At 38.6% G+C, this 27,326-nt stretch overlaps 1 protein-coding gene across 3 annotated transcripts; it reads right to left on the reverse strand.

The window, feature by feature from the left end:
* Window positions 1–26,716, reverse strand: LOC134752126 (zinc finger protein OZF-like). 3 transcript variants are annotated; one of them, XM_063687704.1, is made up of 3 exons: window positions 26,281–26,716; window positions 12,734–13,977; window positions 10,526–12,528 (listed from the first exon to the last, which is right to left on the reverse strand). In XM_063687704.1, exons 1-3 carry the CDS (start codon window positions 26,489–26,491, stop codon window positions 11,902–11,904), a joined length of 2,082 nt encoding a protein of 693 aa, XP_063543774.1. In that variant the 5' UTR covers window positions 26,492–26,716; the 3' UTR covers window positions 10,526–11,901. The 3 variants fall into 3 exon arrangements, with proteins under 3 accessions (XP_063543776.1, XP_063543774.1, XP_063543775.1); XM_063687706.1 differs by lacking the exons at window positions 10,526–12,528; window positions 12,734–13,977 and adding an exon at window positions 1–2,212; XM_063687705.1 differs by lacking the exons at window positions 10,526–12,528; window positions 12,734–13,977 and adding an exon at window positions 18,295–20,269.
* Window positions 26,717–27,326: the final 610 nt, after the last annotated feature.

The following is a 27,326-nucleotide window of genomic DNA, read 5'->3' on the forward strand; positions in this document are numbered from 1 at the left end:
TTCTGCTGCCAGGGTTTTTTTTTAAATTTCATAAATCGAATTAATTAATTAATTTCATAAATCGGCGCCATGTTAAGACCTAAGCAGGGCAATGGAATTAATGATGAACATGTCAAAGATCAAGCTCATGACTAACAGCCGAAAAATAAGTGGTAGTGGATGGAGAAGAAATGTCATATGTCCAAGAATACATTTACCTGGGTCAATCCCATCCATTTATCTGGGTCCTGGGTTAAGTGGGGTGGGTCTGGGTCTGGGTGCTCTGCACGACAGGACAAGGAGGTCGCCAGACGAACCGGAAGTGCCTGGAAGGGCTATTGGTTTATGAAGGACCAAATGTGTATTCTTCCCATCCTAACCTACGGAGCACAGACTAGGTCTTTGACAAAAGTTCAGAAATCCACCCTTAGGTTTGCCAGCGCGCCATGGGATACGTGGAAAGGGGGGAGGGAAGCCTTTGCCCAGCAGTGGGACACTCTAGGCTCATATAACTAAATAAATATAAATAAATCGAATTTAATAATTTGGTACAATTAACTGAAGTAACTAAGATCTGGTGTGGCGCATACAAATTGTCACTTCAGCAGCGGGAACACAAGTGTTACTAAATATAAGAAAAAATTAAATAACAGATTTACCTTAATCTTATAATTGTGTGTTTACACATAATTATAGTGTGTAAAATACGTATCGGTTTAAGATCGTTCAGATTCATGATTATATTTTTTTAAGTGCTGTTCCAATCTACCTTTATGCTTAAACACCTTATTGCACGAATTACATGAATACGAGACTTCCTCAGTGTGAATACGTTTGTGTTTACTCAAGTAACCTTTAACTGCAAATTGCTTGTTGCATACGTCGCACGTGTAGGGCTTATCCCCAGTGTGCGTGAGTTTGTGTGACGACAAATGAGCTACTTGGAAAAAACTTTTTTCACAAACATCGCAAGAAAACGGTCTAATGCCTGTGTGGCTACGTTTGTGTCTTTCCAAGTCTATGTTTGACGCAAAATTCTTGTCACATATTTCGCATGGAAAAACCTTTGGTGTTGAAATTTTTTCTGGGTGCGTTAACATCATGTGGTTTTCGAGCTGGTATTTTTCTGTAAACCTCTCTTTACACATTTTACAAGAAAACTCTTTAAAACTTAAGTGCACACGTTCGTGAGTAACCAATTTGTATTTATGATTAAATTTCGCTGGACATTGCTCGCAATAAAATCGTTTTGCTTCATCTCCTTTGTGGATTAGCGAATGGGCAGCCAGATGTGCTTTCTCCTTAAATTGTTTATCGCATACTTCACAGCGATACGGCTTCTCCTCAGAGTCGCTGTGTGTGCGAAGGTGTCTATTAAGACCATTTGATGACGGATAATACTTTTGACAGACGTGGCACTGGTAACGCTTCTCCCCAGTATGTTTTAGCTTGTGCACATTCAAATGACCTTTCTGAGTAAAACCTTTTTCACATATATCACATTGATAAGGCTTGCTTCCAGTGTGGGTGTTTTGGTGTCTTATCAAATCGTGTTTTGACAGAAAATTCTTATCGCATATTTCACAAGTGAACGGATTATCGCCCGTGTGAACTCGCATATGGTGACCGAGCAGAACATTTTGCGTGAACCGCTTGTAACATACAGTGCATTCGTATGGTTTCTCACCTGTGTGGACGCGTTCGTGACGGACCAATTTGTATTTGTGAGTGAATTTCATCGGGCAGTCTTTGCAGGCAAACCGTTTTGCTGTCTCACCTTTGTGAATTAGCGCATGAATATACAGTTGTGATGATTGTCTGAATTGCTTTTCACAGATTTCACAAGTGTATGGTTTTATGTCGTCGTGGATGCGCTCGTGTCTGCTCGATTGCGATAACAATGTAAACTTTTTGTCGCATACTTTGCAGGAGTATGTATTCTCACCTGTGTGTATTCGTCGATGACTATACAAGTGAGAGCGATACTTGAATTCCTTGCTACAAATATCACAGCAAAAAGGACCGTGGTAATTTCTAAAATGTTTGGTCAAATGAGCTTTGGTTGTAAACACTTCATTACATGTGTCACAAGTGAAAGTTCCTTTTTCAACCTTGACCTTGACATTTGTATATTTTCGTTTTTTCTTTACATGTGTTTTGCTTCCTTTACAATCTGGCGTCGCGTCGAAGCTTTGCCCCGTCTGATGCTCGACTTCCGGTTCATATGGAGGGACTGAAAAAAAGAAGATAAATGTAGTTAATGCTAAGAGATTTATATCTATTCTATATTCATATAACGGGTTTTTGCGTTAGCTCAAACAGAATACGTAAATAGAACATCAATAACTTTGCTCAAAAGAAGAAAAACTAGCCAAGTGCGAGTCGGACTCGCGCAAGAAGGGTTCTTTACCATTACGCAAAAAACGGCAGAAAAATCACGTTTGTTGTATGGGAGCCCCACTTAAATATTTATTTTATTTTGTTTTTAGTATTTGTAGTTATAGCGGCAACAGAAATACATCATCTGTGAAAATTTCAACTGTCTAGCTATCAACATGAGATACAGCCTGGTGACAGACGGACAGACAGCGGAGTCTTAGTAATAGGGTCCCTTTTTACCCTTTGGGTACGGGTAAGTATGACCAATTGCTAACTGGCGCGGACGCATACCTATATATACGACGAATTTTACCTACATTTGCATCCGCGTGCGTGCGCCCGCGCCAGCTAGCGGAAGCCATAATACGTATGTCATAATGCGCTTATCACGCCGATAAAGGAGACATAAAGCGTATGGTTATTTAGTTACACCGCGTGTTAACTATTAACCTGTGTGTGTATGATAATTGATGGGTGAGGCGTCACCAGGCTGTTAGCCTGGTCTCAAGTCCAGAAACTCAACAAACCCATACATGCGACTTAAGGATGACTCACGTTAGACCGGGCCGGAGCTTCCGGCGCTTACTTTTCTATGACATGACAGGTGGTCACGTGATGCTTTCCATAGAAAACGAAGCGCCGGAAGCTCCGGCCCGGACTAACGTGAGTCATCCTTTATTCGGCAAGAAGTGCCGTGCAGCGGTAGGCTTGTATAGCCATAAGCGAAAATGCATTGGACGTCTCAAACGCTCTTGACACAGCGATGCAACAATCATACGTCAGGGATGCAGTGGCCATTGATGATAAATATGATAATAATTAAGGATCCTGATAAGATAAGTCTGCAATGATTTTGATAACACAAGCAGCTAGTGCAAGTTTTATTTTAAACGTCAAACTTCTATGAAATTATGACGTATAAATAACACTTGCACTGCGTGTGCTATCAAAAAAGTTGCACACTTTTCTTGGTTTAACTCTAGTAATATTTTTACATTTTTTTCGAGAAAGATTTTTTCTGCTCTACGAGTGTGTGTGTGTGTGATGTTTCTTGACATTATCGACGTGAAAAGAACATCCATATTACATTTTTAGCATATTTTATTTCCTTTAGGTATTCATTGGAGGTAGGTATTAGTTTAGGTTTTTCATAATATGAATATAAAGTAAAATACTTAGAAAACAATACAAACTACACTAGACTTATATTGACCGGGATATAGACCGTGATTACCTTTTGTATTGTTTATGAGCTCCCGATATTTCGACGCAGTTACATCTCGTTGTTGTTGCTCATAAACAATACAAAAGGTAATCACAATCACGGTCTATATCCCGGTCAATATAAGTCTAGTGAAACTAACCGTGGATCATTCAAAACTCTTAATACAAAATACATATTAAATCGTATAAACACATTTTGAAAAACCTAATCTAGGGTGCCGTATCAGCGCTCAAGCTGTCGGTGGTCAGGGCCGCGAAGAGGGATACCGATGTCACAGAATAAGTAATAGTATTATCATACAGAACGGCCACGCCCCGCCCCGTCCCGATTCGAATTACCTCGCCCCGCGACAGCATTTACTTTTATTTTATTTTTTTATTTTTATTTATTTTTAAATCATAAATTATAAATAAGCATAATATAATAAGCAATAAGCATTGCCGACCGCTCATACTGTTTTTAAGCAACTTACTCACACAATGACGCGTGTACAGACGTGCCGTTCACACATAGAAACGCAAGTGATTTTTACTATACCTACGCGCCGTGTCCAAGATCACCGCCTTCTGCATCTGACCCTTGATCCAGCCAACTAGCGAGAGTTCTCAAGGAGTTGTTCGAGACTTCACTATGAGACCGTTCGCTGTTACGATTATCGGAACAATATGATCGTCGAGTCAACATCCCACATGGCGGTTATCTCGTGAGCTAAGTCTAGCGGTAGTAGCATGGTAGGATTTTTATCGCCTGTCACTTTTGCACTTACATACTTGTTAGAACGTGACAGGCGATAAAAATGCGACCATGCTACAACCGTAGGCACTCAGCATATAATTATTTGATATTCAGGTGTGGTCGCGCGTCAGTTGACGTCTTTGGCGCTATTTGCAAGTGAATTCGAGCCCCATTTCGACCAATAAGTCTCGAAATTTGATTGTACACATTGTTTAAAACTAAAAAAAAAATACTGCCTTGGGTGAGACTTGAACTCACGGCCTCTGGATCGATACTCCAGCGCACTCCATCCACATTTATCCAACAATCACACACACACACAACACACACGCTCTGAATTATTGAATGAAATTGTCATTATATACTATCCAATAAAATTTGCAAATATGTGGTCTATTTCGGAAACAGCTATTGTAAACCTCAAACGGAGGAGCGGGGTTTCCTGACACAGATGTATACATTCATCTACTAGGAAATTCCAGCCATTATATTGTAATTGTAATTTATTTTTTACCCAAATAAACATTTTTATTTACATTTTTCAAGTACAAAGTATCAGAGCAATCTAGCTAGTCGTTTTAAAATAAGAGCGTAACTACGTTTGTATGGAGAACCTAGCTTGCTGCGGACTCTTAATCGAAATTGTTTAGTATGGCAAGTACTTACGCTGTACAATTTAAAATAATGCTATGAAAACGGATTATATCGCGTTTATTGAATTTATAATACATCCCGACGTTTCGAACCCTTTACAGCGTTCGTGGTCAACGGGTGACTGAGGAAAAACTACAAAGTGCAAAAATACACATACTAAAAATAATGAAACCATCAGAGACTATCTATATACGCGATATAATCCGTTTTCATAGTTTTATTTCATGAGTAACTATCGCGGTAACCGAAGACAATATTAAAATAATGCTTTAAATAGTAGGTACTTAGCGACGTAGCTCACAGTAAAATGATAAATAAAACCAGAAAATGTTCTAAAACAATTTATTGAATATCAATAGGTCGTTAAAGAACCCATATGTATCGAAATCGAATTTCATAATTTGGTGCAAATAAATAACTAAGATCTCGTGTGGCACATACAAATTGTTAGCTTAGCAGCGTTAACATGTGTTAGTTAAAAAAATATAACATAGATAAATCATCTTAATACATAATAATGGTGTCTTACAACAGATACGTTTGTAAGTAAGTGTGTTTAAGATTATTCAGCTTCATGAGCATGCTTTTTTAAATGTTGTTCAAGTCTACCTTTATGTCTAAACACCTTATCGCACAAATTACATGGATACAAAACTTCACCAGTGTGAATTCGTTTGTGTTTATTCAAGTAACCTTTAACTGCAAATTGCTTGTTGCATATATCACACGTATAGGGTTTCTCCCCAGTGTGCGTTAGTTTGTGTGACGATAAATGCGCTACTTGGAAAAAACTTTTACCACAAACGTCACAAGAAAACGGCCTAGTTCCTGTGTGGCTACGTTTGTGTCTTTCTAAGTCTATATTTGATACAAAATTCTTGTCGCATATTTCACATAAATAAACTTTTGGTTTTGAAATTAATATTTGTCCTGAGTGCGTTACTCTAATATGCTTGCCAAGTTGGAATTTTGTTGTATACCTCTTTTCACAGGTTTCGCATGCAAACTCTTTAAAACCCAAGTGAACGCGTGAGTGAGTAGCCAATTTATGTCTTTGATTAAATTTCGCTGGACATTGCTCGCAAAAAAATCGTTTTGCTTCATCTCCTTTGTGAATTAGCGAATGGGCAGCCAGATGTGATTTCTCCTTAAATTGTCTTTCGCATATTTCGCAGCGATGCGGCTTCTCGTCGGAGTGGGTGCGTATGTGTTTGTTCATCTGTGTGTTGCAGGTAAACTTCTTTTGGCAAATTGTGCATGAGTAAGGCTTCTCGCCCCGGTGTGTACGGAGGTGTCTTTTAAGACCAGTTGAAGTGCCAAAATGCTTTTGGCAGAGATCGCAAAAATATGGTTTTTCTCCAGTGTGTGTACGTCTGTGTTGGTTCACGTAATTATGGGACATAAATTGTTTGTTGCAAATGTTGCAGTAAAAAGGCTTATTAGTGTTATGGTAATACAAGTGCGTCACCAATTTTTTTTTGTTTGTAAAGACTTTTTCGCAAACATCACATGTATATGTTCCGTTTTCTTCACTAGCTTTTGTTTCAGTTGAAAGTTTGCGTTTTTCTAACTTTTGCCTCTTTTTTCCTGGCTTTTCTATATTTGCCTGATTGTCCGAACTTGTGCTACTCGTAGCTTCGCTTTGTATCTCCTCTTGTTTGCAAATCCATTCTCCATGCGGTGTAACTGAAAAGGAAAAAATACAGCTTGTATTTTTGATATAACCATAAAACGAGACCTAGGTTTTACGCAATGAAATAATTTAGCCTTAATTACCAAAGGGTATATATTGTGCGGCTAACATTTTTTTCTTTCTTCCTCGCGTTATCCAGGCATTTTTTGCCACGGCTCATGGGAGCCTGGGGTCCGCTTGACAACTGATCCCAGGAATTGGCGTTGGCATTAGTTTTTACGAAAGCGAAAGCCATCTGACCTTCCAACCCAGAGGGTAAACTAAGCCTTATCGGGATTAGTCCGGTTTCCTCACGATGTTTTGTTTACCGAAAAGCAAATGGTAAATATAAAATGATATTTCGTATTCGTACATAGTTACAAAATAGTTATTTACGATACAAGTGCGGAAAAGTCGAAAAACGACCGCAGGGAGTGTTTTAATTCGACACGAGTTGCGAATTACCTTTTCGCACGTGTATCATACAACGTTTTACAGTACATATGGCCCTTTAAACTTTCGAAATATGCACGAAAAGTGCTCTTTACGCACTAGTGCGAAAAAGTAGCACCATATGTACTGTAAAACTCATTAGTTCGAGCTGGGGTTTGAACCCGCGACCTTCGGATTGAAAGTCGCACGCTCTTACCGCTAGGCCACCAGCGCTCTGATCCGTGCGGCTATAATATAATATAAATAATTATATGCGTTGCGTACAGTCAAGGGCATCAATATATATACATTCCCAAAGTTTCAAAAATATGTGTACGCTCTTACACGTTAGACAATAAAGTCGTGTTCACATATTTTTGAGCCATTTGTCTGGATCGATATTTTTGCCTTCGACTGTACATGATCCTCACTCGTGACAGCTGTATCGCCGCGTTAGAAAGTTTGATGTTTTAAATAAAAACAAAGTATAAGTATAACTTAACTAACTTAGCGGTTTCACTCACGTATTTTTAGTCACTCGCGCGACATGTTTCGGAGAACCTAGGTCTCCATTTTCAAGCACTAACAGTGCCTGAGTGACCACTAAAAAGAAAAGAAGGCTAAGAAGAAGGTGTGAAGTGAGAAACCGCTAAGTTAGTTAAGTTAATATATCTGACGATAGTTTAAATTCGATTAAAGTATAAGTAATAGGGAATAATACAATTTGCACATTATAATACAAAATATTAAAGTTTGTTCATCGGGCATATACAAAGTACTAACATATAGTGTGGTCGTATCAAAAATACACGCTATATATTTAACTTTATCAATTTTACCGCAAAACGAACACATCAGCACGAGATCTCCAGGAGAATCCAGCAGCAGCGGACATCCTCAAACCCGTTAACACTCCACAATGCCTGAAAACTCGCCTTTAACCAATGTGTCCTGCCCACCATGACCGGTGCCGAGACATGGACGCTCACTAAGGAGGCTGTGCATTAAATCCGAGTGGCACAGAGAGCCATGGAGCGCGCCATGCTCGGCATCATACTTCAAGACCGAGTGAGGAATGTCGAGATCCGACGCCGCACCAAGGTGCAAGACGTCGGATACGTCATTACCAAACTTAAATGGAGCTGGGCGGGACATGTTGCCAGACAGTGATGGGAGGTGGGCCAAAATGTTAAGGCTGGTTTTAGTGTCACGCGGACCGTCCATGCGGATCGCTCCGCACTGCCAAATCGTGTGAGAAAGCTGTCCGCGCGTCCACTCTAAGACGCTAACTTAATACATATTGGTCCGGTGCGGAGCAATCCGCGCGGACGGTCCGCGTGACACTAAAATCAGCCTAACGGAATGGTGGCCGTCCGTTGGCTCGTTGGGTGGACGACATTAGGAAGATTGCGGGTCACTTCTGGATGAGATTGGCTCAGGACCGGGATAAGTGGCGTACTTGAAGAGAGGCCTATGCACAGCAGTGGGCGATAAAAGGCTGATATGGTGATGATGAATTTTACCGCACGGTGCGGCTGTTACAGGTTTTAAAAAAAAAGTTAAGCAATAGACAATCCACGAGAATTTATAATGGTGTGTATGAGGAATTAATTTCCTCCCGCGGACGCTCCGTCTGTGGAATAAGCTCCCTGCCGAGAATTTCTCGAGGGGCTACAGTATGAGATCCTTAAAAAAAGGAGTGTATAGGTTTTTAAAGAGCCGGCAACAGCCGCATGTAACAGCCCTGGAGTTGCAGGCATCCACAGGCTGCCACCGACGTGGTATTAAGAAAACCGGCCAAGTGCGAGTCGGACTCGCGCACCGAGGGTTCCGTACATTACACAATTTAAACAATGTATTTTTTATGTGAAACGTGAGTGAAATGTCTTTAAAAAACCCGTAGGGGTCGGATCAAAAACTAAGTAATTAAGTCCGACTCACGCTTGACTGCAATTTCTAATAGGTTTACCTGTAATCTTTAGGTAAAGATCTATTTTGTGTATTTTTTTCAAAATTTTAGACCCAGTAGTTTCGGAGATAAAGGGGGGAATGTTCATTTTTTGCCTATTTTCTTAAATACCTAACTTCTAAATTGTTTATCCTAAAATTATAAAAAAAAAAATTTGAGATTTTCACAATGAGCTCTTTCATTTGATATATAACACGATATAGTTTAAAAAGCTTTAAGTTTTAATTTTCTCATTTACCCCCCAAAAGTGGACCCCATGTTTGTTTAAAATTCATTTGTTTACGTTACATGTCTGTCTTTGGGTTACAAACTTACATATGTATACCAAATTTCAACTAAATTGGTCCAGTAGTTTCGGAGAAAATAGGCTGTGACAGACGGACAGACAGACAGACGCACGAGCAGGGGTCGGAAACCGGTATTTGCTCCATACAAAAATACCGGTATTATTATAGAATAGAATAGAATAGAAAACATTTATTGTAAAAGTCTACATTACGTTCTTTTTCGTTCTTTTGTTTATAATTTAATTTTTAATGGGACGTTTTAATAATGCAAAATTGTTTCCTAAATACATGATTCGGTCCTACGTAATGAGCATTAAAAAAAAACAAAATATTGGGCTATTTCGGGGTTTTAAAAAAATACCGGTTCCGAGCCCTGCGCACGAGTGATCCTATAAGGGTTCCGTTTTTTCCTTTTGAGGTACGGAACCCTAAAAAGTAGGAATGCAATTCAAATATACCCTTACAAATTAATGGTCAGGAGACCATCAGAATCTACTATATTATACTCCGTTGCGTCGTCAGCCGTACGTGGTGATATACGTGTGACAGTTAATGTCAAACTTGTCACAACCACTTGACAAAGTCACAAGTATACTTACTTTATTCTTTGGTCAATCAATCAATCTTTATGTAGAATGGCTCCATCGATACTGTCGATGATTTCGCCAACGTCAGTGGGATCCACGTGGGATCGAGTTATATTTCTTCAATCTTGATGTAAATCAGCCAGTGTACGGTAAAAGTATAAATAATACAATTATGGCCTCTAGGGCTCTATCCAGATACGGTTACAGGTAGAAATACCAAATGCTCTTAGAGCACGACGTTGTTCGGTAGTTGTGATATTATGAGCTCTTGTATAGCGATAGCGACTATACAAGGGCCACGTGGAGCTACTTGGCGTTGACGCCAAAACGGTGGATAAACTCGTATCTAGATTAATTCTTCATTATCCGCACACGTCTTCATTAGTTTACTGCATAATAAGCTATCAGTATTACACTTCAAACAACGTTAATGAGCAAAAACAAAAAATTTGTCCCGACTCGATGTCGCCAAGATGGCGGTCGTCAAGCAACCCTACTCTTTGGTCACAAGATTGATAAGAATGACGAAGAAAAAAACACTTGAGTGCAAACATACATTTATTTTCATGTAATAATATTCCTACTTCGTAAATACAAGTTGTATGTATTATTATTAAGTTTAATGAAAATTAATCATAACATCTATCGCAAAATGTTCGCTTTATTTATTATTTTTATTATTATTTATATTATTATTATTAAATGTCAGGGACATCACCATTAAAAACCGTACAAGTTCGAGTCGGACTCGCCCACCGAGGGTTCCGTACAAATTTAACTTACCAATTTTTTTTTACAATTTTTTTTTGCAGTGCTTGACAGTAGCAACAGTATCCTGAGTGTGATAGCGGGTAGGCTCGATAGTCGCTATATGCAGCGCTGGTCGAACCTGCATCGTTCCCTAGCTACGTATGTATTAGTAAGAGTAGTAAGTTAAGTAATAATTAATTATATCTAACATAGTTTTAAGTGCCTGCATGTAATGTACATGTTCGACTAACCTGTTATGGATATCTGTGGTCCGAAATAAATGTTTTTTTATTATATAGTTTTCTGAATTTTCCCTGTTTTGGAACAAATTTCATAGTTCCAGGTCAACGGGAAGTATCCTATAAATTTTGATTCCCTTGAGAATGTCGAAATACTTATAAGTTTTTTGCGGCATAAAAGGCCGTATCATTTTTTTACGTTAACTTACAAGTTTGATTTTTCACAGCTTCTGGGGACTGTAGACCTGAGGATACGGTAAAAAATATCAACTTGATACCTCGATACTCGAGATAAAGGGTCTCTCGGACTCTTGACCGACAGACAGACGGAGAACAACGTGATCCTATAAGTTTTCCTTTTGATGTACAGCCAAGGGCATAAAAGTATATACATTCCCAAAGTTTCAAAAATATATGTACGCTCTTACACCTTAGACAATAAAGGCGTGTTCACATATTTTAGCCATTTGTCTGGATCGATATTTTTGCCTTGACTGTAGGTACGGAACCCTTAGGGCCAGTTGCACCAACCACAGTTAACAGACTGATCAACGTCACGCAGCAGAGATCTATGGAACTGCCCATACAATAAAATTTTGCGAACACTAACGGGGGGACGGCTCGTCTCGTGTGATGCGGAAGGGTCCTGGATTTTTCCCAGGCTACCATCCTCCCACACAGTCCTACCGCTCTAATTGCCATAGGTGCAATAGAGCCCAAGTCAGGTTGTGGTGATATGTTAGATTTATAAGGCTCATCCGGTGTGTCCTAGCCCTAAGTTAGCTCCTAGTCATTAGTTAATTTGCATGTTAATTTGTTTTGTAATTGCACTAACATTATTTTTATTAGCTATGTAAGTTACTAACACATATGGGTGTATTAGGCCTGAAATAAATGACAATTTAATTTAAAAAAATAAATAAAAAAAAGAACACTAACGGTGACAGAAGGTTTGGCGCAACTGACCCTTAATGAAGTAATTGTTATCATAACCTAAAGATTTTTATTCAGAAACACAAGTCGTTCCGCTTCATAACCGCTTAGCCGATTCCTGCTTTCAGTTAAAATTCGCCCCGATTTTAAAAATATCTGTTCGGGCGGCACGGACGTAGCCGGTATACTTAGTCGCGGACACGCAACGGCATACAGTCGCGGATACTGTATTTTCTTACTTAACCACCACTTGTGGGGGTTTTGGTTTTTTGGCAAAGGAGGCTCCTCAAAATATCTATCCATCTCTTTTTGGACTATTGAAGCGAGGTTAGTTTCCATAACTTCGCTCACTGTTGAATCTAAAGTCTGCCCAATTCGTTTTTTCGCTGGAGGTGGGGTGATATCTTCCAAAGGTTCCGACGATTCCGGAATTTCGATTTTCATAGCGGAAGTATGTATGTAAGAACGCGCTGCAAGATTAGTACAGAATTCGAGAAACCCTTGTTTTTTAAAACGTGGATCTAGTAACGTGCTTTCTAGCATCAAAGAGTCATGTATTAAATTCGAAGATTGCTTCTCGAGGTCTTTGTCGAGACATCGAACCAAGTTACCAACCCGTCCAGGCAAGGTTTTGTCCAGTAAACATTCTGCACATTTATACTTCAAAGCACTAGCGTAATAAACAATCTGTAACAAAAAGAAAACTCATTTAATACTATAACTAAAACTTTACAATTTTTTATTTTTACTCTGAATTATTGCTCTAAAAGTCATGATCAAAGGCACGCTGATAGCGCCTACTACAAGTTAATTACGTCATTGAAGAAGTTTGTGCGGGAAACATAATACAAGAAAAGTTACTCAGTTTTATTTTTCTTCAGTGTATAATTACCTCTGCAATCGTGACGGTCCTCCCCGAACTCATTTCCTTCGTCACGTCTTTGAAAAATCGGAAGACTTCCGTCACTCCTTGTATAACGTCCAGATCATTATTTGTTAAAAATATTTCATCAGGATAATCTTCAGTAAAAAGCCTGTGAAGGCTGTTCCTCATTTCTATCACACGTTCGAACATGGCGCATGTCGTGTGCCACTGACCATCAACATCTTCCTTCAAGTTTAGATCTGGTTCCCCCAAAATATCTTGCATTCTTTTCAGTCTTTTACGCGCAAAGGAGCTACGCTTGAAAAACTTTACCACCCGGTTAACCTTCTGATGAATAAGCTTACTTTTATCGAGGGCATTTTGGAAGGCTAGGTTTAAAGAATAGGCGAAACAAGTTACGTGTCTCCACTGATTTAATGCTACGGCCGATTTTATGTTATGGACATCATCCGTTGTAACTGAAACAATTTTATTGGATATTTCCCATTCTTCGCAAATTTTTCTCAACTTTTCCGCCAATTTTTCTGCATTTTGGCGCTCTTCGTAGTCGCACTGGGCACATTCTAAGATATATGCTTTTAACTCAGCTTCCTCGTTAATGAAGTGTGCTGTCACATCTATATAAAACTCATTTTTGTTTGAAGAATACCACTCGTCTACAGTTAAAGCAACATGATCTGTTTTATCAATCTCGTCTTTTACTGTATATTTTGTTTCATTATAATATTTTTCAATAAGTACGTCGGACAACATGTTCTTCGATGGCAATTCATAACCAGGGTTTAATTCTTGGACAAACTGTTTGAATTCAGCAGACTCAACAAGGGAAAACGGAAGGTAGTGTTTTGCAAATAATTTTACAAGTTTTTTATTAATTGTTTTCGTTTTCTCGTCTTCAAATGGTTTCTGTTGCCTCAGCATATCACTAACATCGGTAGCTGGCACGTGGCTGTATTGAGTAATGACTACGTCGGACGATGAAGACGGTAGTGGCAGGCTGGCTGGCTGTTTGGTAACCTTGGCTTGTGAGTCTGATGCAAGGGAATGCTCGAAATCTGATTCCATGACACGATTAAACTCCTTAGGATGTTCAGATTTTGTGTGACAAGTGAGGTTGAATCCATCCTTATATGATATAACTTTTTTGCAAAAGTTGCATTGAGCCAGCTTTTCTTTGTGATCTAAATCCGTGAAAAATTCCCAAGCCATCGATTTCTTCATAGGAAAGCATTTCTCAGGAACTCGACATGCTAAATAACAAAACAAAAACACACTTAAGTCACTTGGGTAATAGTAGCAAATAAAGTGCAATAATATGATAAACACGACCGGTCTGGCTAAGTGAGTAGTGACTATGAAGTCGATGGTTCGAATCCCGGTAAGGGCATTTATTTGCGTGATGTATACAGATCAAAGAGGATATAATAAGGTAGAGCGGTACTGTCATAGTAAATTTTGTAACCACTGTAAATTCACTGCCATCTATCGACATACTTTAAAACTAAAAATGAAGTTTTATAAAAATACGTTAAAATGTATTTATATATGGATAAATGATTTTTTTATTTGTATTAATTATTTTTATATGATTATGACCCATGTTCTTCCACTGATATGCGTTAAAACTATAAATAACAAACAAAACCGTCAACGCCATCTATAAGTAGGCCAAAACTAGTGGCGCCATCTAATCGAGAAACAAATTTTCGTGATTTTCGAGGCACGTTTTTTCCTTAGACTGTATCCATCTATTACGGAGTTATATCTATCTTTGATACAGATATTTGTTTCTGATCTGAGTCATGGCTGTTTCCTATGTACATAAGTATGTATTTATCTATATACGTATGTATATCGTCGGCTAGCACCCATAGTACAAGCTTTGCTCAGTTTGGGGCTAGGCTAGGTCGATCTGTGTAAGATTGTCCCCAAATATTTATATCTATTTATATAAATAAATATTGATTCGATGCCAATATTGCCAATGTCACAGTCACAGTCGAGTAAGACATGAACAATCACTATCAACTACAAGTTTACCGTGCCGCTTCCCAAAAACATCCAAGCACTGGTGCATAGAAAAAGGAGTAGTTGACTCGTTGTCATGGTTACGAAGACCACATTAAAAACAAGAGTAATTAAGTAACGTTTAATATGAATACAGAACAAATATAACAACTCGAATCTTATATGATAAATTTTTTATTTATTTTTATTTTATTAATTAAAAAAATTTACACAGCATTACAGCGAACTAATACACTGAGAAATTTATAATAGAAAGTATTTATACAACTAGGTACATGATACAGTCTAGAAAGGACAACAGAACAAATGTAAGAAAAAAAAAACTAATACAAAACAGATGATTCACGCTTATCCATCGCCTCACAGTACCTCATACATTCTTTACACAGATCCATCCAACTACTTGCAAATAAATCACATTCCGGTGCTGATGCGAGGAGCGCGTTGATATACTGTAGAGCGCGGACAAGTGGTGATTTGCCATGAGACATAGTGCGCGTTTTAGGCACAGCTAATAGGTGAGGACTTCGTGGTCGTAAATTAATTTGGGCCTTAGCTATAGATGGTACGAACAGGCGTACGAGCTGTGCAACCAGTTCAAGGCAGTCCGAGTTCCCCGAAGAATGTGGCTTTCCTGTCCTTTGGGTCCTTTTTATCTAAAATCTCAAAAGATTAAAGGTCCTGATGATTGCACATGGAGCATAAAGACATGGAAAGCCACAAATGTTACGTAAAACCTAACTATGGTTCAAAAGTAAGTGGAATGTCTTCGTTTAGTCGTGAATATTACTTGAATGTCACATTTCTGAGACAAAATATGGATTTTCATAAAAGAAAGAAAAAGGCCATGAAAAACAAATAGTAGATTGTTAACCAAGGGATGATAGGGACACACCTCTGCCGAGGTTGTTTGGCGCTCGAACGCAGTGAGAGCGCCCATAGTCCGAGGCTGAAATGATGCCTTTCACCCGAGTTAAACACTACTTTTCATTTCGAATACGAGGAAAGTAAAATGCATGTGGTTTTTTAAAAACATGACTAAGTATAAATTTTTATAGTATTAACAATTTTTTAACAATTCAGGCAAAAGTATCGTTATTTTTGGAATGGGGAGTTAAATATTAGAACGGAAATTTTGTAACAAATTCATTTAAACCCAAATTTCAATTAGCCTCATGCATGAAGTTTATATTTGAACGAAATATGTTTTATTCGGATGTTTGTTACCGTTATATCATGTTACAAATGCATTTTCGTTTTTAAATTACCATTTAATTACTTAAAATTATAAATAAAAAGTACAAAAATTTGCCCGCGAAAAGCTAGTGAGCGAAACGCTCGAAACGCCACGTGACGTCACGCGTTCGACAGATAAGTGTCATTAGTAGCAAACGTCAGTTGGGCCGCCCAACGTGTGACGTCATCACGCTCTGTCGAATTCGCGCCAAAAATTATGAGCGTTTCAACCGCTCAAAAATTTTCAACATTTTAAATATTTTTTAATAAAATAATGTTAAGGTTTACAAAAGTATTTTTATCATTTCCGATGTTCCAACGATATAAATTATGAATCCAAAAATAAAAATAAATTCATGCATGGAGCTAATTGCTTATCGTAAAAAAAAATCGTATTTGGAACGTAAAATGCTCTAGTGCAGAGACTATTATTTTCTGCACACCTTTTAGAACAACAATGACCCTCTTTCAGAGCAGGAGAAATGAAAAAGAAGATTGTTACTGATACTTAATTACGTGTTGAACTTGTGAACGATACAGCCGACGCGCAAGAATGAGGGTAGACAGAACGCTGTCTACACAACTTTGACACCCACCCGCTATCTTCAGTCACCCGTGAACATGATGCATGTAACTGCGTCGAAATATCGGGAGCTCACAAATAATACAAAAGGTAATCACGGTCTATATCCCGGTCAATATAAGTCTTGTGAACGATAGTTGTAGTACAGTCGCCATCAGATACATCGGAGCGGCTAAAGTGCTCACAAATATCTGAACACGGCTATTATCAAGGGGTTAGGAGTCCCCGGCAAGTTCGGACGAATTTCACCGTCCCATAAAAACGGTGTTTCGTTCTCATTTTAGAACTACTTATTGGATTGTAATGAAACTTTGTACATACAATGACATGAGGTATATCTAGGTCTGTAATTAGTTATATAGCTCCAGTTTATAAAACAAACGAAATAGAGCAAAAACAAGTTTTGTATGAAAAACTTAAATTTGCTGTATTTTTTAACTATGGCATCTGAAGCTACATAAACTAATTACAGACATAGATATACCTTATCCTATTGTAAGTACAAAGTTTTAGAGCAAACTACTACTCGTTTTAAAACGAGAGCGTAAGTTTATATTTATTTATTTATATCACAAAAAATAATACAAAGAACTTAAAGCTAATATGCGCCACAGATATAGTTTATGCGTGGTGCAAACGCCAACTACGTTTGTATGGAACCAAGCTTGCCGGGGACCCTTAAGTACGTAATCCGATATATCGGAGCGGCCATAGAGAAAATAAGTTCTCGAGTCTATATACACGGTGTTACTTGAGCCACTGAAAACATGAGACACCCCAACAGATTTTTTGTATTTTAAAATCATCTTGAGTATTTATTCTTTAATCCGATAAATATTTAAAAAAATATTCGTTGTTTAGTTCTCTTACCAATTCTATTCGACTGGTAATTCTACACAAGATACTTCGTTGTTTGTGACATCAAACAATTGCTAGTTACGATCGCAAACACTGTTAACTGACCATTTGCATACCTTGCAGCAACGGCATAAGGTTTGCCAATTGACAAATAACGTGTCAAATGCTAGTTATTGATATTGTTTCATTACAAACTTGTAGACTGAGCATGTAAAAAAAAAAAAATACCTCCATTAAAATATAGCGCAATCGATTCTCCTATCGATTTTGAACAAACTGTTTTAAGGTTTTCACTGGGTCATGAAACACCGTGTATAATATACTATATTATCAGGTATCGCTAGTGCGATAGGGTGGAGGCAGATCTGCGCGAACTTCGAGTCACCAATTGGCGAGAGGTCGCACAGGATCGAGAAAAGTGGCGCTGTCTTGTCGGAGGCCAAGTCTCATTTTGGGTCGCTGAGCCAACGGAGTAAGTAGAAGTAAGAAAATTATATAATTCTGAACTCATTTATTTTATCCGTTTTGTTTACATAAATTTCGACCAGTTACATATACATAGCTAAAGCAGTAGGCATAGTTTAGTTTAGTTTATTTATCACATGTATACAATTTTCACACAGGTAAAATATACGTACATTTCAGCTTGTACTACTTGTCGTATAATGATCGTTTTTTTGTAATAATAATAATAAGAATTAGAATTGAACATCAGTATAAATTAAATTACAATTAATATTAACAAAAAAATGCAAATAGAAATAAATTAAAAACGCTAAAACGTCACAATAGTAAAAAATAAAAAATATAAAACAATGTCAATACAAGAACACAAGAAAACAATGTAAATGATGTCAATATTTAAAAAATAAATACTAAGTCTAAAATATAATAAAATAATAAAAAGGATTATTAAATAAATCTAGTACTGTATAGTACGCATCAATGTCAAATAACTATAACAAATTAATTAATCAATCAAGGCATGTTCAATATTTATTTTATTATTTGTATATATTCTTTTACGGAGTAAAGCTCCTTGTTGATAACTGTATGAAGTAACTTGCTAAGCTTTTTCTAGTCGGCTTAATCCGATTCGGCATCGACACGTTTACTATGCGTCTGTATATGCCTTTTTAAATTCCATTGGTTATTGAATTTTCTATTACATACATTGCATTTTTGATGAGCTCGGCGAGAGTGCGCATTTTCGTGTATTTTCAAGGTATTTGCTCGTAAAAATTGTTTGTCACATATTTGGCAATTGAACTTCTTACCGTCCATATCATACTTATTGCCAGAATGTATTCTCTGTACATGTTTAACCAAGTAGCGTTTAGTAGTGAACCGCATCGTGCAATTTTCGCAGGCGAATGGTTTCTCACCACTGTGAGTCAGTTTGTGCTCCGATAAATGCCCTATTTGGGTATAGCTTTTATCACATAGGTTGCACGCGTAAGGTTTGAGCCCGGTGTGAACCACTTTGTGCCTTACCAAGTAAGTTTTGCAACTAAAAGCCTTATCACACACATCACATACGAAGGAATATGTGCTGGTGATTTCTGGATGAGTCCGTCGGTGGTCAAGGAAGACTCTTCTTGTTTCGAAACTTTCGTTGCAAATTTCGCATGAATAAACATTGTGTCCTGTGTGTACTCGCAAATGCTCGTCTAGTAGGTATCTATGGTTAAATCGTTCGCTACACAAGTTACACGCCAAAGGCTTGACGCCTGTGTGAACACGTTCGTGCTTAACCAGTTGATATCTATGTAGGAATTTCTTCGAGCAAAGATTACAATCGTACCGCTTTACTGCATCTCCTTGATGTATTAGCGCATGAAGAACCAATTGAGATCGCTGTTTAAATCGTTTTTTGCATACTTCACAAGCGTGCGGTTTCTCGTCAGAGTGATTTCTCTTATGTTTCTTCAAAGAACCTGAACATAGGAACCTTTTCTGGCAAATATCGCAACTGTAAGGTTTTTCCCCACTGTGCGTGCGCCGATGTCGGGAAATATAAGCGTAACTAAAGATTTTGTCGCAAATTTCGCAGTAAAGAGACTTCGCTATACCCATGTGATTAAGTATATGTTGGAACAGATTGCCTTTATTTGAAAATGATTTATTACAATAATCACAGATAAATGATTTTACTTGTATTTCACCCGTGTGAACTTGAATATGTACTTTAAGCTGATGCTTTTGCTTAAAGCGCTTGTCGCATATTCCACATATGAAAGGTCTATCTCCTGTGTGTAAGCGCTCATGATTAAGTACCATATATTGAAATAGGAACTTTTTCTTGCAAAATTTACAACTAAACCGCTTCGCTGCATCGCCCTTGTGTATAAACTCGTGAAGAGTCAATTGTGTCTTTTCTCTAAAGTTGGCATTACATATTTGACAGAAATGAGGTTTCTCATCAGAATGAATCCGCTTATGTTTAGCTAAAGAACCGGAAAACGTGAATCGTTTCTGGCAGATGTCACAGCTGTAGGATTTCTCCCCGGTGTGGATAGCCTTATGTCGATACAAGTAGGTTTGATGAGAAAACGCTTTGTGGCAAATGTCGCAGATGAAAGGCTTCTTGTCAGAGTGACAGCGCATATGCTGGACAAGTTGCTTTTTAGTTGGAAAAGATTTTTTGTCAGCGTCACAGATAAATATTGTTTGTTTTTTTCTTGACCTCTTTCCAGGCGCACTGATATTGTCCAGGATTATGTTAATATTAGTCTTTCTTCCAACAGGTCGTCCTCTCTTTCGCCCCTTACCAACAGCGGGCACCTCGAGACTGGGCCCGCCATAGTTCTCTCGTTTAACCAAGAGTTCTCCCGGATCTGAAATAAAAACACTCATTTCAGATACTAAGTGCAATAAATCTACAAAAGCGCACTTCTGCCGTAAGTCAGAATTTCGTAGTTATGTCAGTGGGGCCACATGGCGGACACGCTATACATCAAAAATCACTTGCGTTTATATGTGTGAACGGCACGTCTGTACACGCGTCATGCGTCATAGTGTAAGTTGCTTAAAAATAGTACTGAGCGGCCGGCAAACGGCCGTCAATCTACAGTCGCTGGGCGAGGTAATTCGAGTCGGGGCGGGGCGGTGCGTGGCCGTTCTGTATGATAATACTATTACTTATTCTGTGGTGGGGCGAAAATGATCCTCTCGGGCATTCTCGGCTCCGTTCGGCTTACCATTGCTCCGAGCAATTGTTAGGGTTTGCACAACTTGACGTGCACGACCACAGATAAGATAATGACTTGAATTTTGACAAGCCTAAATAGCCGAAAGGGACAGTGCCATATATTATTCGTCCTTGTATCGCTGTCAAACTTCGGTTATGTAGGAAGTTTCTTTTCTGTACGGTAGTACTATTACTTATTCTGTGGTTATCTTTTTGTCGCAAACAATATTTATCCTAGAAAAATAAGTCCCAGAAGATAACATTGATGAGCATTTTTCAACAAAGATAAAATGTATATGTACTTAGCCTATGTGTTTACTGTTTAGATTTTTTTGCGCGCATACACTAGTTATGAGCTTCACTTCCACATCGAAATGGCAACGTAGTAAAAGCAGCGCCAGAATGAGCCACAACGAAACCTTTATGTTTAAATCATACCTAATGTCTAAATGTCTCGGATGATTAGCAAAGAAAGATACAGTATGGCTTTAAAAAATATCTGACTTATGACAAAGAGAATTAAGTAGACATAGAGTGCTCACTCCATACATCAGTTTTGTTACCAAAAAGACTACTATTATCGTCGTCGACATCTAGCGTCAAGTAGCGGAACTGTCAGTACTGCTACTCGAGAATAGATGTCAAATGTGTCGCGACTGACGAAAAGTGTATTGTTCAACAATTTACAACTAATATTATAAGCTGAAGGAATTGAAAATAGAGTTCCGGTTATAATATTAGCTGAAAATCGTTGAGCATTAGAATTTCCGTTCGTCGCGACATCTATTGTCGAGTGGCAGTACTGATAATCCCGCTACTTGACGCTAGATGTCGACTACGAAAATAATCTTTTCGGTAACAAAACTGATGTAGAGTGAGTACTCTATGTCTACTTAATTCTCTTTGCTTATGGTAAGCAGATACCGTAGTCTTTAGGCTCCTGCAACTCCAGAGCTTCATTTATTTTTAAGTTAAGAGTTTATTTAGTGGCTACCAAACAGTAGCGTGCACAAAGTTTTGAGACTGGGCAGACAAAATATAAATAAGAGTTTTAATTTCGCTAATTCGAAGTGTTTAAACCCTTTTCCATGATGCACCAATCTACAAGGTTTCCAAAAAAAGGAAAAATATATTCCATGCTTTGATGATTCATTTGAAAACATGTCACATTTCCTGAAAGTCCAATATAATTTGAACCTTAAAACGGATTCATCATCATTATCATCATCATGTCAGCCGATAGACGTCCACTGCTGGACATAGGCCTCCCCCAAGGCTCGCCACTCCGACCGATCCTGTGCCGCTCGCATCCACCGAATTCCCGCGACCTTCACCAGGTCGTCGCTCAAACGGATTGCTAGGGTTGAAATTCTATTGGCGCGTATGTCGCGCGTAAATCGTACTATGCCTAGAAAAGGGTTAATAATGAGAATGACGTATGTTTTTACTAAAAGAAAGCTTTGAAAAGCATCATTTCAATGGTCTGTACACACACACACCCACCGTATAACTTTCACAGTTTACAGTATAAATTTTTCCATATTATAACCCTTTCGTATTTTCGTTGCCGGCAATCGTTGACACCAAAACAAACAATGGCGGCCGAATATAGTAGAATAGTAGGACGGAACAGTAACTCGGATAAAAATTGCCGGGTACAGCGGCTCACACAACCTAATTCCAACATGAGTTGTTATCCGTGTGTGAAATGTAATGTAATACTTAGTATTGGTTTACGTAAAGTCGTGTAAACGTATTTATAAATAAATAAATGAGAGAGGCTATTTGCGTCCCTGCTAATACAACAGAAACATTCAACAAATTCAAATAGACGAGCAATGTTATTATAACACGTAAGGTTGCTACATAACAGTGTATAGTGATATTTGGGCGACCGAGCATCTGTTTGCGTTGAGACACTGTTCCCGCCTTGACCCTACATTCTGTATTAAGGGCGGCAAACAAGAATTAACGAACGAGTGTGAATTGAAGTCCGAAGCCGAAGGCTTAATTAACCACGAGTCCGTAAACCTCGTAATTCCTGTACCGCTGTGTATTAGTACTTGAGTGGCGCGATAGATGGCGCTGCAAGTAGATAAATTCCCTTAATTAGGGCTGAGTTACAAGGGTGTTATCTCATATGTGGTTCAAGCGGGAGGCAAGGATACCTAAATATAGTATTTATTGTTAATTTATTAATCATTGTCTTATCTGGTCACAGACAGCGGTATAGGTATATCACTCAACAAGCAGAAACGACTGCGAATGATGCTATTAAGCTTAGAATAAATTTAAAAATGGAAAAATTACTGCCTTGGGTGAGGTTAGGTTGATGTATTTCGGTTGCCATTATAGCTATAGTTATAAAATGAATATTTAAGTGGGGCTCCCATACAACAAACATGATTTTTTTTGCCGTTTTTTGAGTAATGGTACGGAACCCTACGCGCGCGAGTCCGACTCGCACTTGGCCGGTTTTATTTAAAAAAAAATGTTTTTTTCTAAATAAAAGGTGTTTAAAACTTGTCGTTGGTTCTATGTATCAATTTAACATCTTGTTTGATATAAAACTATGAAAACGGATTATATCGCGTATATTGAATGTATAATACATCCCGACGTTTCGAATCCTTTACAGCGTTCGCGGTCAACGGGTGACTGAGGAAAAATTACAAAGTGCAAAATCTGCAATCTTGATTGACACGGTAAACAATAAACAAATTATTATTCTTATTCTTAAATAAATAGGAGCCAGTGGTGTAACTAGAGGGTGGGATAATTCCACGGGCTCCCAATGCCTCTGTATCTGCCACAGGCTTCAGATGGTACAGTTACGTCATTTTTAAGGGCAATAGAGTCTGTCATAAATATACTACCTATATAGTGTTATATTTTGCTATTTCGAGACCTTCATATTTACGTTATTTAGCAGTATATAAAAAAAATAAAATAAAAATAAAAATCATTTATTGCAGACTAAAAGGTCCATACATGGTTAGTAAACATTAGAATCTTATTACTAGTGTTAGTAGCGCATAAAAACTAAAACTAAAAACTAGACGGCGAGTGCATGCAGCCCCTGCCAACGGTTGAGCATGGGGCCATTTTCGCGCTCCATGAACACGCCCAGAATGCTGTTGGGGCTGCCGCGCAGGCGACGCATCAGTGAAGCGCACCTCTTGCGCATTATCGCCGCAAAGCTGTCAACTTGTGCCTCCGCAAACATACCAGAGGCACTACAAAATCGCGGCAACCCCATCAACACCCGGAACGCGTTATTATATTGGACGCGTAGGCCGTTGTATGCCCTCTGCGTATAGTTGGTCCACAGGCTGCATGTGTAGAATGACTGACAGTACGCTTTGAAAAGTGTAGTCTTTACGCAATATATGTGGAAGCTTGTAATTTGCATTTAGTAGATAAGTCTGTTAACCTATGTATATTAGGCAGTAAGCATCCCAAATAAAATAAAATATATATATATATTTTGTGACCATCCCTATCAAGTTTGGCATAGATTTATGTTCGTGCCTACTTTCCTATACCCATAGGACATAGGCACATTGGTGCCCTAATGGGGCATTCCACGAGAATGTCCCTTACGAAAAGCTTTTACCTTTTGTATGGCAGCTAATTCAATCAAAGTAAAAACTGTAATAGATGTCATATATTAAAGAAAAAGTGACGAAGCCCTCCAGTGGTGAAGGCCAGATTCGAACCGGCGTCTTTAGCTATCGCGGCTAACGCCATGAACCCCTAGGCCACCTCGCCACGGCGGTACCCGTCACAATTTCTCGTCTATATGCCATCTTAGTAAGACTAGGCGTCTTTGACCAGCCCTAAGGGCAAAAAATAAAATAAATTGATCTGTTCCCAAACTTGTTCAAATCCGTAAAGCTCAAGAATATACTGCCAATAATGTTAGCAAAGTCATAAAATATTACCAGTGACTCGGATTAGATACCCATAAAATATTACCAGACCCAATATAATTTTCTTAGCCTTTTCAGAATTATTAGGAGAACGTTTCGTAATATATTATTATTATTATTATTTGTAATGCAGGCAGGCAGTTTAAACAACTGATAATGCCTGTATCCAGAGTCATAAACCGAGTTCTCAGTGTTGAGTAGAATTTGCTTTGTGCTTATCTAATTTATTCTTAAACTCATTGACACTTTGGGCCGCTACTACATCCTCTGGGAGTTTGTTCCAAGCGTTGACCACTCTGTTGCTTAAGAAGTGTCTATGAGGATTATTGTAGGACCTGTGAGACACCAGCTTATACTGATGACCTCTTAGACGGTTGTTACTATGCCGTTCTAGCATCTTAGTTTGTCTTAGAAATATGAGTAGGTTCCCGAAATAGCAAAAAAAAACATCTCCTATAGAAAACATTGACATCTGATCAGCCAAAATGTGTGAACCTGCCAATATTTTTTTCGGGGACTGGTCCCATAATAAAAGTAGCTTAGTTTAGAGTGTACAATAGAAACCCTGCATTTCAAGCCTCATAGTGGACGACACACTGTATAAGGCTGATTTTACTTTACAGCAGAGGTCACCACTTAGTTTCCTCAGGGGTCTGGTTCCTTAAATAAAATGACCATTGCGGTCCGTTTCTCCTTGAGTTTATTAAAGAAGGAAAAAAATAATATGCGGACCGCGGTCCGCCATTTGGTGACCCCTGCTTTACAGTATAATGATTTATATTATAAGCCTTAGCAATCTTCATTTATCTTCAGAGAAATATGGTAAATGGTAATATTCATTAAACACAAAGAGATTTTAGCCAATAAATTACTGCACAAAAGATCCCTATGGGTCGAAGTGTATCCGTAAGGGCCCCTGAAACTATAAGATAAGCCAATAAATTAACAGTATTGGTTGCTACTTATATGAACAGTTTTCGGGAGCCCAAAAACTCTAATCGGGGACATGGCAGACCCCGCTGGCGATGGATGAACTAGACTCCTTTTTGAAGGAGTGGCCAGACCCAGCACTGGACAGAGATCTGTGGAGAGATTGAGGGAGGCCTTTGCCCAGCAGTGGGACAGGTAAGGCTCCAAATAATAATAGTAATAATTGGTTGCTAGGACTTATAACCTCCAGGGCCGGATTTAGAGGAGTGGAGGCCCCCTGGCCCTAAATTATTTTTCCGAAGTTTCTATTGTGGGGGCCCCTCTTTTGTGGAGGTCCGGGGCAGTTGCCCCGATTGTCCTCCCCTAAATCCGGCCCTGATAACCTCATTAGATGTTATAGGTTATGCAAAACATCTAACTACCTTGCTATAGCAAACATGCAACCAGCCCTAGCTGTTGCTGCTAGCGTTGGTTGGTAAAGACCTAGTTTTTTAGGGTTCCGTACCCAAAGGGTAAAAATGGGACCCTATTACTAAGACTCTGCTGTCCGTACTTCTTATAGTGGCAACATCAACTGTCTAGCTATCACGGTCATTAAAAACAGCATGGTGACAGACAGACAGACGGCGGAGTCTTAGTAATAGGGTCCCGTTTTTACCCTTTGGATACGGAATCCTAAAAAGAATAGAAGTATTGCAATAACATTCAAACTGCATGAATAAATTACCTAACTTTAGAGAAGGCTAGATGTTTAGCACAACCTATAACTGAACAATAGAATAAATCTACAACTCACCCCCAACAAATTCAATATTAGGCTGCACAGGTTCTTCCTTGACGACCACCTCGTGTTTGACCTCACGTCCAGCATACAGTCCAGCATCACCAGCCTCCTCATCCCCCCACTCATCCTGTTCTTCTTTTATACAGTCTACAAATTCTTTCTCTTGTTCGACATCTCTCTCCACTTTTATTTCTACAGTTTCACACTCTTTATTTTCAGACATATTTTGTCTTGCGGAATCATTGGGTCAATAATTTGTCGCTTTCTTTCATAATAGCGTACGGAGAGTGTCATCAACTGGGTCACACAGACATTTTTGCTGTAGCTTGGTTAAAACTAAAATCTGTCTAGTCCAGCTAGTTAAACAGTAAAAAATTCGATTACTCGTTGCTTTAATACAAGCAATAAACATACAACTCGAACCAAAATGGCAGCCACGTAACGCAACCACGAAAACTAATGACAGCACTTGGACAGCACATACAGCAATGACATTAAGTGACATTAACAAACAAAAAGTGCGAAGTGTCCAAAAAATATAGTGTGAGTGAACCAATCGCTTTGTTCCACAGCTAACATACACGTACTTTGTACTTGTACATTTCCTTTGATGAAGCCTCTACACAGTCAATCTTATTCATCAGCTTAAATAATGGGCTTTTTAGGGTTCCGTACCCAAAGGGTAAAAACAGGACCCTATTACTAAAACTCCACTGTCCGTCTGTCTGTCACCAGGCTGTATCTTATGAACCGTGATAGCTAGACAGTTGAAATTTTCACAGATGATGGATTTCTGTTGCAACAAATACTAAAAACAGAATAACATAAATGTTTAAGTGAGCTCCCATACAACAAACGGATTTTTTTTTGCCGTTTTTTGCGTAAAGGTACGGAACCCTTCGCGCGCGAGTGACTCGCACTTGGCCGGTTTATTTTCATCTAAGAGCCTACTGCGAACCACTTTCGACGTGTTTCCTTTCTGTCGCACTTGTAAATTCGTACGTAAGTGTGACTGGAGTGGTTCGCGGTAGACCCTCTTGTTCTCAATCACTTGCACA

The sequence above is a fragment of the Cydia strobilella genome, chromosome 24, assembly GCF_947568885.1.
Source record: "Cydia strobilella chromosome 24, ilCydStro3.1, whole genome shotgun sequence".
NCBI lineage: Eukaryota > Metazoa > Arthropoda > Insecta > Lepidoptera > Tortricidae > Cydia > Cydia strobilella.

Bases quoted from the DNA above. Each gene is read 5' to 3' on its own strand.
- LOC134752126 (XM_063687704.1), bottom strand. From the start codon at position 26,491: ATGTCTGAAAATAAAGAGTGTGAAACTGTAGAAATAAAAGTGGAGAGA. The intron at 13,978-26,280 runs GTGAGTTGTAGA...TTTGTTATTTAG, and splicing joins TAATATTGAATTTGTTGGGG to CATGTCGAGTTCCTGAGAAA. The intron at 12,529-12,733 runs GTAATTATACAC...TTTTTGTTACAG, and splicing joins GGACCGTCACGATTGCAGAG to ATTGTTTATTACGCTAGTGC.